The sequence below is a fragment of the Myotis davidii genome, unplaced genomic scaffold (genome assembly GCF_000327345.1).
Source record: "Myotis davidii unplaced genomic scaffold, ASM32734v1 scaffold142, whole genome shotgun sequence".
NCBI lineage: Eukaryota > Metazoa > Chordata > Mammalia > Chiroptera > Vespertilionidae > Myotis > Myotis davidii.
The window spans coordinates 542,933-556,425 of NW_006294400.1; the positions used below are offsets into that span (position 1 = coordinate 542,933).

A 13,493-nucleotide genomic window follows, 5' to 3' on the forward strand; every position below is an offset into this window, starting at 1 on the left:
TGGTCAAAGTAAACCTGATAAACCCGTTCCCTAGCAACAGGGGAAGCAGACATAAAGCTTGCCCAGGACCCAGGTCCAAGGGGGCCCCCTGCAGGCCTACCTCTGTAGCCAGGCAAGGGGAAGGCCTGAGAACAGCAGCACTCGCATTGGCCTGCTTTGGGGTGGAAGGGAAAGGAAAGGCGGGCCTACCAAAGCAAGGATCCCTCTCAGCCACCCCCTGACCTGAAAAACACTCCCCCATTAAGGTGTCCACCTGCTCCGTTTCCTTGAGAACTCAAGAACACAGGGGATGTGGCTAAGAGCAGGGGCATGGGGAGGAGGTGGCCACAGTGCTGCCAGGGGCTACTGAGCTCTCTCATTTCTCAAGGCTTCTGTAAACAATTGCCTTGGGCTATACTACGTGCTCAGTAAATCACTTTGGTGATGACAATGAGCTCAGAGACCATTTTTACCAAGAACAGGAATCAGCTCAGCTCATATGGCAGCAGGCATATGGCATCAGCCCCCCCTGGTGGTTGGAGCCAGAGCTGCAGGAACAGCACCAAGCCTCCTTGCACCCGGCAGTGCTGCACCCCAGCTAGCCCTGTCAGGCTGCCTGCTCAGGGGTCCCCAGAGACAACCCGAAAGCAGAGAGGAAACAGCCCAGAAAGGACGCAGTTTAGCCAAGTGAGTGCCGGGGAAGGCAGGTACCTGTGCCATAGTCGATGCGCGTGGAGTTCCCCACTGACTCCTTTAGGTAAACAGCCACCTCAGGCACAGCAGCTGCCAGATGGGTGGGGACCACTGTGGCCACCAAGTTTTCTGCTTCCTGATAACACAAGAGACACAAAGTGGTGGCAGCAGATTATGCAGCATCCTGGTAGGCAAGCGTCCAGGGGCGGCATCTGGCTAGGACCCCGGCTGCTATGCCAGGCGGCCTGGCCCCGACACTGAACTGGCCACAGAAGGAAAAGAAGGGAGAGCATTTATTCTTACAAAACAAAGACTACTCTGGAGTGGCTTTTCATTTGCTGACTCTTCCTCCAGATGACAGGTCCTGGGGGCAAGACAGCAGGGATCTGAAAATAAGGCATTAAACTTTCCCATCTGGTAACTCATCAACATCCCCTAGATGTCGTCTTTCTTCATGCTCCCAGCAAGGGAGTTTGTGCCATATGCCCATCAAAGGATGTATGCAAGGATGTTCATAGCAGACTTATACTGTAGCCAAAACATGAAAACAACCCACAATTGAAATGTCCATCAACAATAGAATGGATAAATTGTGCTATGTTCACACAATGGAATACTATGCAGCAATGAAAAAGATCTGCTGCTATACACAACAATATGGATGAATCAGACAGACATACCATTGGGTAAAATAAGCCAGACATTTATATGAAGTTCAAAAAATGTCAAAAGAGCTGGGAAGTTATCAACTAGGAGGGGCACAAGGGTCCTGCTTAAGTGCTGGAATGTTCTATAGCTTAATATGGGTGGTGGGTGCAAGGATAAATATACATTAAGGGTAAAAATATAGTAAGGGCAAAAATACATTAAGCTGTACAGCTATAATATGTCAGCTTTAAGTTATCCTATATAATAAAAGCCTAATATGCAAATTGTCCCTTCAACCGGGAGTTGGACCACTCGCTATGATGTACGCTGACCACCAGGGGGCGGCATGGAACATGGTGGGCATCTGCGACGTGGTGCTGGCAGTGGGCGGCAGTGCCAGCCCTGATGGACCCCAATGAGAGCGGGACCGTGGCAGGATGGAGCAGGTGAGCGGGCAGCACCAGGCCAAGGTGGGTGCAAGTGGGGCCCGATCGTCCCACCCATTGCTCAGCAGACAGTGACCAGCAGCGGCAGTGGGGGGCAGGGCCACTGCCTGGGTCCCAGGCACTGAGGGAGCCAGGCGGGGCCCGGTCACTCCGCCAAACGCCCTGAAAATGGCAATCAGCGGCAGTGGGGGCGGGGGGCGGGGCCACTGCCTGGCTCCCAAGTGCTGAGGGAGCCGGGCAGGGGCCCAATGGCTCAGGTGGAAGCAGGCATGCAGGGCCCAAGGGCCCAGGTACTGCCCAGGGCCAAGAAGTCAGCTCGGACCTGCCCTTCCATGCTAGATGCTCACGCTTTGATCACCGGCCAGGCCTAGGGACTGTACTTGTGCACGAATTTTGTGCACCAGGTCTCTAGTAAACTCTATAAAAATCTTTGAAAAAACAACTCAAGCCCATGTGCCATCTTAGAATCCAGAGGCATCCGAGCTACTCTTAGGGAAGGAAAGCATTTTGCTGGGTCCTTGGAGCCCCCTCTGCTCCACGTGAAAACCCCAGGCCAGAGAAATGAGAACCCAAGCTCGCACGGTCAGTGTGTGGACACCTGGCCTGAGAATCTCCTGGAGACCCGGTGAAAATCCGGGTTCTCAGACCCCATCTGGACTGACAGGCTGCTTTTCTGAGGATGGGGCTGCAATCCTGCATTTTGTTTGTTTGCTTTGAACAGGAATCACCTTCATATGATTAAAGAATAAGCAGGTGATAAAAGGGATGCACTGAGAAGGCCCACTCCACCCCTGTCCCCCCCACCCTCCTTTCCCTTGCCCCCCAAAAGAAACCACAGCTTTATTTGCCTTTTGTGTATCCTTCAGTGATGTTTCCCTGTGCAAACTGGGCAATACAAACATACTTTTTGTTTCTCCCTCTTTCTAACCAAAAGGCAGCTTGCAATATGCATCATAGGCCTGGCTGCTCTTCAACCTGACAGTAGACCGCAGTCCCTTCCCTCAGTTCCCTAGTGGGACTCCTTATTCCTCCTTACAGCTGCACAGTGCTCCGGAGGCGGAGGCACTACTTTATTTAACTGATCCCCTGCAGACGGACACCCCGGGTGTTTCGATCAATTGCCTACTAAACAGCCCTGTGCAGAGAACATGGCATCCACATGGTCATTCCCAGAGGGTGGCTAAATGCATCTGTACTTTTGTAAATGGAACTGCCATCTTAACAAACTCCCAGTGATCCTGGTATGCCTGAAAGCTCCCTCCAGCCCAGCCCCAGCCTGTCTGTGACGGCCTCACCTGGTCAAGTCTGGCATACCAGGTCCTGAAGGCCTTGTTCCCAAATCGAGAGGGCTGGTCCACTGGTGGAGTCTCATCAATCCACCTGTCCAGAGTGTTGAGAAGAGCGACCAGTTTCTCAATGGCCTGTGGAGGCAAAACAGAGGAGCAGGGCGCAATGACCAAGCTAGAGCCAGAGGGAACCCCCACGGTTGCTGAACAGTGACCCCAAGACATGGTGCTACCTGGCTTCCTCCTTGCGGTGCCCCTTCCAAACACAGGGTATGAAAGAGAGGCCAGGGGAGCAGAGTGAGCGTTCCGGAAAGGGACCAGCACCAGGCTGAAGGGACAAGGGTGGCTGCAGCAGCTGGTTCTCTGACTAGCCTCAAGGAGCTGTTGGACAAGCACGAACTGCAGTCCTGACCTTCTTTTTTGTTTTTTAAATATATTTGTATTGATTTCAGAGAGGAAGGAAGCGGGGGGGGAAGACATCAATGAGAGAGAGAATCACTGATCAGCTGCCCCCCACATGCCCCACACACTGGGGATCGAGCCAGCAACCTGTGCATATGCCCTGACTAGGAATTGAACCATGACCTCCAGGTTCATAGGTCAATGCTAAACCACTGAGTCACGCCAGCTGAGCAAACCTGACCTTTTTCACTAGAATCAGTGTGGTCTTCTATTTAGTACATCACACCTCCTCACCACAGAAAACAGAAATGTAAAAGGAAGAAAACAAAAATGACCAGTAATCCTAACACCCAGAAATAAGCATTATTTACTTTTTAACATACTCTTCATATTTTTCCAGTGTTTTCTATTGCTTATCATGGTGACAATTTTGAAGGCAACTGGACCGATTCAGAAAACACCATTTAGTTGCCACAGATCTTGAGCCAGTGACTTGAACGCTCTGTGCCTATTTCTTCATCTTAAAGTGGGTATGCTGATAGATACCTCTCGAGGCTGTCATGAGAACTGAATAACACCCCATGAAGGATGCCTGCTGCAGTGCAGGCACAAGGTGATGGTGTATGATTACACAAGCTCTAAACATGGGTCACAGGGCACACGCGGCTTTGTAGCCTGCTATTTCCTCATGAACCTCATTCCACATCATATGTAAATATGACTTTACAATAACCTCTAGTAAGTGACTAAGACTTCATTGTGCCAGTGAACTACAATTTACTGAATCCCTCACTGTGAAACGTTTGGATTCTTTTCAACCGTTCACTACCACAGATAGCCTGAGATAAACAACCTGGCAGCTCATCCTCCGTGAAAATGCTGGTCAAAGGTAGCAGCGTGGGTAATGCCTTGTAGGACCACAGGTGTTCAAGATCCCGTCCCTCATCCCCGCTTTTCCCACGGAGGGCCGGGACTAAGAGTGGAATCGGTGTCACAGGCCAGGGCCACATGAGCACACAGTGTTACTCAATGAGAAATTAGGTGAGGCTGACTATCCGAGACACAGGCCTGTGAGGACGGTGAGAAAGGGCTCCTTGCAAATGAGGCTGACAGAGTGGGCCACATGAGGGGCGACGAAAGGCGCAGGGAGAACATGATACAGAAGACATTCCAAGTCAGGTGGCCCTGGGAGGAAGGAGCCTGCCAAAAGGAGGGTCGTGCCTGTGTCTACTGGGCAGAACAGTCTAAGGCAGCGGTCGCCAACCTTTCGGACCTCACGGACCACCAGTGGTCCATGGACCACGGGTTGGCAACCGCTGGTCTAAGGAGATGCCTCCAGAGCTCCTGGCACTGATAGGAACTAGCAGGGTGGTGCCCACAGAAAAAGTTGTGATGAGGGCAAGGCATGGTCAGGTCTGCCATGCAGAGACGCTTCCCAAGAGCTGTGTGTGTACTTGGAGGTGGGTGGGTGGGGAGGCGGGCTTGAGCTAATGGTATACGTGTTAGCCAATGCCCCCCTGTAGAGCTCCAGGAGGCAGGAATCACATTGCTATCCCTGTAAGTGGTGCCTCCTGTCATTGTGCAACATGGCAACGGCCTTCGTCACCCTGTTCCCTATGCTTGAGGCCTAGGAGGAGAAACGTACCCGTAGAGGACAAAGCTCCCTTTATGCTTGCCTGAAGCAGGGGCCTGGTGACATAAGTCTGCCTCGCTGAAATGTGGCAGAAAGTGCTGTCAGAACCTGTCTTTGTGAAGAACCAGGTCACCAGGAACACTGATAACAGGGACAGAGCAAACCTGACCTGGGACTGAGGAGGATGCTGCAATAGTCCTGGCCGGGAAGCACCCACAAGCCCGTCCAGAGATGTCAATCTCTGGTGACACACGGAGGAGGATTAAGAAGGTGCTCCAGGTCCAGCAGCCCGGCTGACCAGTGAACAGTGGAAAGGCTCCGAGATCCTTTCTGCAGACGGCTTTTCAACTGGGGGTGGGAGGCCTCTACTGTTTGGCTAGTTGGGGGAAAGGTTAGAGGAGAGAGAACTGTGGGCTTGTACCTGAAAACACAAAGAATACATTGAGCTGCACTTCTCCCTAATCCAATGCTTTCTTTTTGGATTTCATGGACAAGTAAAATTTTGGAGACATTTTCTATTTTGCTCTCGTTTTAAAAATCAAACAGAACAACAGTAAAAAAATAAGTAAAGAGAAGACTTATCTATCATCTTTATTTTGCAAAAATCAAAAATTCTAACCCAAAGGACAGACATAATCTCAAAACGAAGGAGAGCCTCTAAACACGGACATAGACAAGCCCACGTCACCCTGGCTTGCTCCTTGCCATAGGCAGTCTGGAAGCCGCCACCCAGACCACTGAGCCCTCCCCCAGCTGCAACTGCCATTCCTGTAGTGGGAGGCAGCAGTGAGAAGAATCAGGAGACCTACGGAACCAAGCAGAAGACAGCTGGGTGGTACGTCAGAACATGGGCCCCTTCCCAAGTTCCAACTGCACCTCCCGCCCTGGGGCCTATCATGGAGGCCATCTGTGAGTGTGCTGTGGCCTTGGGAGCCTGGCCAGCTCCTCAGTAAAGGAATGGCCAAAAAGAAGCTGTTACCGGATGTGAGCCGGATAGTAAACAGCTGGCATTTTTAGCTCACCGTTTGCTTTGTTTTTGTTTGTTAATCTTTATCCAAGGACTTCACTTTCATTTATGCTTTTTAAAGAGAGTGAGGAGGAAAAGAGAGAGAGAAACAGAGAGAGAGAGAGAGAGAGAGAGAGAGAGAGAGAAATATTAATGTGACACACATCCTGCACATGCCCCCTGGCCGGGGATCAAACCTGCAAACCAGGTTCATGCCCTTGACTAGGATTCAAACCTGAGACCCTTGGTGGGTGGGCTGACTCTAACCACTGAGCTACTGGCCAGGCTGCTGTTTTCTGTACCCTACACAGCCCTGTACTGACAAAGCCTGTGTTGCAGAGACATCACTGACAGGCCGCCCCTGTACACACATAGTCCTGATAATATCATGTCTTTCACAGCCAGTCCTCTGGGTTATTTATTTGGAATTGGCAAGCAATACTCTGAGGCCTTCTCGGACCTCAGCTCTTTGCAGAACACAGCTCCCATCCGTGGGCCAAGGCCACTTCCTGTGAGCTGTGTCTCCTGCTGACCCTGCCAGCTGTGGGCAGAATCGGGGAGCCCGCTGGAGACTAGTCACCTCTGTGCACTGAGTGGGGAGCAGCCCACTCCCCCTGGTGCTGGGATGAACCCCAGCTCAGAAAGAGCCCGAACTGAAGCAACAACACTACTGGAAATTAGAAATACAAAACAGCTAACGCTTACAATCTATATAATAAAAGGCTAATATGCAAACTGACCGAATGGTGGAACGATCTGTCGCCATGATGTGCACTGACCATCAGGAGGCAGATACTTAACACAGGAGCTGCCCCCTGGTGGTCAGTGCACTCCCACAGGGGGAGCACCGCTCAGCCAGAGGCTGGGCTCAAGGTGAGCGCTGTGGCGGTGGCAGGAGCCTCTCCCGCCTCTGCGGCAGCGCTAAGGATGTCCAACTGCTAGCTTAGGCTAAGCCGTCAGTCAAAGATCCCAAGGGCTCCCAAACTACAAGAGGGCACAAGCCCAGGCTGAGGGAAGCACACACCCCACCCCCGCTGCAGTGCACAAATTTTGTGCACTGAGCTTCTAGTAGCTAATAATGATAATGTCATTTGTCCGTGCCAGGTCCTGTGCAAAACCACCCTACATATGGGATCTTAGCAGATCCCACCCAGGGGCCATGAGTAGGTCTGTGGCTCTTCCCACTCTACATATGAGGACAGAGCTTCACAGGAAACAAGGTCGCTCAGCTTAGAAGTGAAAGGTTATGAAAACCTGGTCAGCCTGACTCCAGACTCAGGCACTTAACCACGCTGCAACTCTGCCAAAAGAACAGTCCTGTGCCAAGACAACACCTGGCTGGTGTGGCCTGCTACCATCAAAGCCTCAGAGGCAATTAAGGGACCTGGGAGGGATTTGGCAGCTCAGAATCTGCTGGGGTAATTATAACATGCCCTTTAACTAGCCTTCCCACCACATTCCCCAACCCACTGAGCAGAGCAGAGCATCTCTTGCCACAGGCTCAGAGGAGCCCGCTCCCCCATCCCCTGCACCTGGGCCTCCAGTCCCGGAGCACTGAGTGGGCCAGCTCCCAGGAGAAGACTGGCAATCCCCAGCACTGGCTCCCCTCCAGTGACAGGAGGACCTCGGCCACCCAGCAGCCAGTTAGGGCCAATGTGAGCCTCAGCCAGGTGGAGACTGGGTCAGGCCGAGGCTACAGCTAGAGAGCTGGGCCGGACAAGACACTGAGAGAGGCTCCTCAGGCCCTGGTGTCTCAGATAAGAGGCTCAAGGTGGTTCTGGGCCAACTGGGACAGGAATCCAAAAGGCCACTGGCGGCCTCCAGCAGAGCAAACAACTACAGGACCACACCTTCCCGGGGTATCAGCCTCCCCACAGCTCTCGCCCTCCCTCCGCAAATAAGCCTGTCTCTGAAACCCAGCCAAAGAGCACCCACCTAGCAGTGTGCCCTTCAACTCAATGTTTCCACTCCTAGACGTGGAAATAACGCCAACACATGTAGGTGCAAGGATATTCAGAGCAGCAATGTTTAGGGACACAACCTAAAAGTCTACAGTTAGGGGACTGTTTAAACCAATGAGGGCATGGCTCAGTGAGGCAGCCATTCCCATGCAGGAGAGGATGAGCTCACAGGGCAGGTCTGGATGACACGCCCCCAGCTGTTAACCGTCAGCTACAAGAGGGAAGACAGCAAGAGGCCAGGGCTAACGTCACACACGTTTCTCAGTAATCTCTTCAGAGGGCACGGTTACTTCTTTTGTGATCTCTTTTGACTTAACATGTATATAAACAAACCAGTTAGCAAAAATGCAGCTATACAATGGCATCTTTACCTCGGTCCAATTTTCTATTCACAGATTTAAAAAGTGTGAGAAGTATAGATACAAAAATGTCAACTGCACCTGTGTTTGAATGATGTCATTTTCTGCACTGGCCCCGCTGTGGGCAATGAGCACACAGGACTCCATGGAGCTATTTCTGGAAGGCCCTGCCACAGCAGGCACCCTGCCCATGCCTACCTCAGAGACTTTGTACTCGAAGGTCAGCTTCTTCCCCTTCACACCTTCGTTGAGGGTAAGGATGAATCCGATGTAGTCGGCGTATGCCTACCAAACGGGAGGAGGACAGTGGGATGTGGAAAGGGCTGTCAGACCCCCACTCTCTCTATACCCCAGCTGCACCCAGTTACCAAAATGCTCCAAGCTGCCGCTGGCTCCCAACCAGGTAGCAGGAGCAGTAGAAAGATAATGTCAAATACCCCACCCTCCCCCTCCATCCCACACCACTTGCAAGCCAATGACACCTGGGCATCCAGCCAGAATTTACTGTGTGCTCACAGTAAATACCGGCAGTTTCTTTACACAACAGCCCAGGAGCTAGCACTATCACTGACCCCATTCTACAGGGGAGAAAACCAAGGCTTCGGGAGAGTGACTTGCCCAACGTCTCCTAAGACCAAGATCTCAGTAGATGTGGAGCCGGACCCAGCCAACCAAACTCCACTGTACTACACGACCAGGAGCCCAAGGAACCCACCCAGGGCCCTCTCCCTGCTCATATTCCAGACGGTTCCCCGCCGGCTGTCTGCCTTGGTGCAATGCCCGCGCGCAGGAGAAGTGTCTTCTGCCCATGGCCGGGTCTCTCAGCACACCCATCCCCGGGTCCCGCTGGGCACTCTCGTCCCTGTTGGGCTGCAGGGTGCACCCAGCGTGGGGATAGAAAAGCGCTGAGGCACAGGCCCTGGAGGGGCGGTTCCTGGGAACAGGGACTGCTCAGTCTTGTTTCTTCATCATCCCTCTGCCCCTCGCTTTCTTCCTTCCTCCTTATCTCAGCCTAAAGGGTACCAGCCCCAGATGCGTCCTGAGAACCCACCACTCAGTGTCTAGAGGGGGGTGTTCTATAGCAGGTCCTCTTGCCAGCCTAGGAATGGCTGCAGGCGGGCGTGGGGGACAGCACCTAAAGCAACTCCCCTGGCCCAGGGCAAGCCTGAGCCTCATTCTGACTGCCTCTGCAAAGCACACTGGGATGCAAGGAGAGGCGGGAGCAAGGGGCAGGGGCATCCTCCACAGTCCCTGCTCCTGTGTGGGTCCGAGTCTCTTGGTGACTAAAACTCAGGACATTCTAACAAAGGTAACTGTGTACAGTCTCTACAGATGCCACCACCACCACCACCATCATTGTCGTCGTCATCACGAGAGCATCGGTCAGCATGCACATCAGGAGAGAAAGTGACCAACACTTCCCTAATATGTTGGTGCCTCGAGCAGGACGGGCACACTTTGACGACAACGGGCCAGACAGTAAATGCTTCAGGCTCCCTGGACCACACAGCTCTGCCCGTCGTGTGACAGCAGCCCGGACAACAGGCACACGGACGAGTGCGGCTGTGCGCCAACAAAACTGTATTTACAGAAACAGGCGGAGAGCCAGCTTCGTCTGGCAGGCATCATTTGCCAACCTGTGGCCTAGGCCCGTGGTCGGCAAACTGCGGCTCGCGAGCCACATGCGGCTCTTTGGCCCCTTGAGTGTGGCTCTTCCTAAGCCGTAGGAGTACCCTAATTAAGTTAATAACAGTGTACCTACCTATATAGTTTAAGTTTAAAAAATGTGGCTCTCAAAAGAAATTCCAATCGTTGTCCTGTGGATATGTGGCTCTGCTGACTGATGAGTTTGCCGGCCACGGCCTAGAGCAGTGTAAGCACAGCAGACTCCTCACCGGAAACCTGCCAAGCCTGCCCCTTCTCTACAAGGGACACTCCCCACCCCAGCTGACCAGACCGGCGCCGGGCTGGAGCTGGACCCAAGGCCTTCCCTGGGAATGTGGACTTGGCTCTTTCTCTCAGTCCGTCTTTCCGCAGCCTGACACAGCGGGAGGGACACGCCGTTATCTTCTGCAGCCCAGAAAGCTGGTCTGCCCAAGAGTGCTCTGGGCCCCAGTTCCCAGGGGTTTTTAGCTCAGTCACTTCCCTGGCCTCGGTTTTCATGTAATAACCTCCCCTCCCTTTGATATACTGCTCCCCAACTTGCTGTTACTTGTAACCAAGAATCACGTAACACACTCCTTCATTTGGGACACTCATGTTCAGCCAATACAACTCTCAAGGGGCGACGGTGTATGAGAACCAGGAGCACGATCTGTAGGGTTACTCTGGCCCCGGCCCCCAGAGATCTTCCCACTGCCCCTGACGGGAGGGACAGTCATCTCCTGTCACCTCTCTTCCTAGCTTCTAAGAGCTGTGGCTCCAAGGGCGTGAGGGTCAGGAGCTCACAGCCCATCATTTCCAGAAAACCAGTATCTCTGAAAAAGCCCCCGTTTCTCCTCTTAGCTCTGACCCTGCAGGGAAGACCCCACTGGTACCTGAGAACGCTTCCATTTACCCATGTCCGGAACTGTGTGGATCTCCTTTTTCGGAATGATAAAGCTCTGAGTGGCTGGAGGGGTCTCCTCTGGAGAATCTTGACCAAGAAAACAAAAAAGCAAACAAATAAATAGAAACCCTTCCAAACACACACACACTTTTAAACCAAGACTCCAACACCCAAGCCCCAGTGTAAACCAGACACAGACTCCCAGGACAGAGTATTTAAACCAAACCCACTGGCCCCCTGACTTTCCTTTCTCTGCAAGGAAAACAAGGTATCAGTTGGTGAGGGAGAAGCCCAGGGGACCTAAGGAGCAGGCTAGGGAACCTGAGATAAGAGCAAAGCAAACTCTACCTAATCCGAATCCAAACCAGCGCCCAAGAAAGAGACCAGAAACTCTCTTCCTCCTCCCACCTGTTCTGCAAGCCCTGCTCCCAGGACCCAACACTGAGACCCCCTCCTCAGATGCTAAATAGAAAGCTTTGTAGGTCAGGCTAGTAACCCAACCACACTGTCTTTACGGGAAATGTGCTCCACGTTCCAAATCATCAACTTGCAATGATCTTTGGGAACAGAGCCCTTCTGTACATCGGAGAACTGTTCCCCGCAAGGGGACAGTCCCCCTGACATTGTTTCACAGAGAGGAAAACCTCCAGGCCAGGCCCTGTTACCAGGGGAAAGGTTACCCTATAGGAAGCATTGCAACAAATCACTGATGCAACACACAAGTTGCCAGAACACACAATCCCAAGTCAGAAAAGCAAGCCTTCTGACACAGGCCTGCGACAAATGAAGTCAGACCCACAGTCTCTCCAGCCTCAAGGTTCTGCCTCTGACAAAGGGACCGCCGGACGTTGGATCCCCTAAAACCTCTCGGTATAAGATGGAAACATATAAAGTGTTAGAGATGTCCCTAACCGCGCCCCCTCGCCCTGAAAGTGTAATGTAGCATCATCTACCACTTGGGAACCAGTCCACGTGTTCAACTTGTACCACCTTTGAGAAGGATCACAGGAACCCACACTGACTTAACTGCCATGTCCCAGGCGCTGCCCACATCCTCTGTGGACACACACGGCAGCCCTATGCAGGCGTAGCCTCAGGTTTAAGAACTAAGGGAACCGGCTCACAGGGGCTGGGACTTGCCAGCAGAGCGAGGTCCGGGTACCTCCAGAAGCCCAGGTGTTCACCCTACACCGAGGGAAGCAGTTCCCTCCACTTGTCCCAAAACGCCCTGCTTCAAACTTCCAAGAAGGGCCACACGCCGGGAGCCTGGATCCTCCAGCATCGCCGACCTCCCGGGCCTTCATCTCGTTCATGCACAGGTTCTCCCCCACCCACCACCCGTCTTCAGGGACACATCTCACAGGGAATTCTTATTGAGAATGCCTTCTATCTCCCGATGCCATTACCAGAACTTCTGAGGCAGCTGGAGGGAGGTGGGGGGGGGGGAGTTGGGGGGACACTCAGCCGGGGGACCATATAAGGTCCCAGAAATCATTTGGTCCGGCCCTGCCTAGCCATCAGGGGTGAGTTAATTAAATGTTTGGCCACACAGAGCAGGCTAATTTTTAAGCTGATTAATGTGTATGGCCCCTATCAGTGGTTCTCAACCTTCTGGCCCTTTAAATACAGTTCTTCATGTTGTGACCCAACCATAAAATTACTTTCGTTGCTACTTCATAACAGTCATGTTGCTACTGTTCTGAATTGTAATGTAAAAATCTGATATGCAGGATGGTCTTAGGCCACACGCACAGAAGTTTTGTGTTAAACAAAGTAATATCTGGTTGCATGCCCTAGGAGATCACACCCAGGTCTTTATTCGTCTTTGTTTTTTGTTTTCTTTTTCTTTTTTTTGCAGGGTGGGAGGCTTGTAGGGGAGGGACTCTTGATCTTGAACATTTCTGAGACCTTCCCAGGGATCACAAAATGTAAGGCAGGGTGGAAGGAATAGCAGATGCTTTCCAAACCCTAGCTGTGTGTTTGGCTAACCTATTTGCTCCTGCCATAATTTTAAAAGTCTTCTTAGCTCAAGGTGGTAGTGAGGGGTGTCAGCAGCACCCCCACCCTCACCCCCAGGCCGTTCTCCAGGTTGCAGGCCTCTATCCCTAGCACCTCCACCCCCAGCTACTCGAGTGAACTTGAAAGAGGCCGCGGTGCAAATAAAAGTCGCAGATGGTGACGCCAGGGAGAGGCGCATCTCCTTGCACAACCAGCCTTTTTAAATGCGTGGTTTAGGCGACCGAGAGCGGTTTCTCTCAATAAATTCGCAGCCACCGAAACTCCCGAGGCCGGCCTCCCAGAGGGAGGGAGAAGTGGGGGTGCGGGGGACCGGGCGTGGAGGCAGCTGGGGATGGGGTCCAGCTGGGAATGGGGTCCAGCAGGCCCAGCCCACGGGGCACCCCTCCCGCTGAGCAGGGTCGGCATAACGACGGCAGCCCCGTCCATGCATCCTACCCGCTGGATAAGGGTGACCTGGGTCCGAGCAGCCCGGGCGTGGAAAGGCCCCGCTCTCGCCGAGGCGTGGCCCACCGG

At 52.8% G+C, this 13,493-nt stretch overlaps 1 protein-coding gene across 1 annotated transcript in view; it reads right to left on the reverse strand.

Annotated features, from left to right (window-relative positions):
* PPP2R4 (protein phosphatase 2A regulatory subunit 4) overlaps positions 1 to 11,075 on the reverse strand; it is a 40,724-nt gene extending 29,649 nt beyond the window's left edge. The window contains exons 1-4 of the mRNA XM_006768480.2: positions 10,951 to 11,075; positions 8,612 to 8,698; positions 3,062 to 3,187; positions 691 to 808 (exon numbers count right to left, since the gene is read on the reverse strand). Coding sequence (XP_006768543.1) covers positions 691 to 808; positions 3,062 to 3,187; positions 8,612 to 8,698; positions 10,951 to 10,974 — 355 coding nt within the window. The 5' untranslated portion in view covers positions 10,975 to 11,075. The remainder of the gene's footprint in view (positions 1 to 690; positions 809 to 3,061; positions 3,188 to 8,611; positions 8,699 to 10,950) is intronic.
* Between the last annotated feature and the right edge of the window lie 2,418 nt (positions 11,076 to 13,493).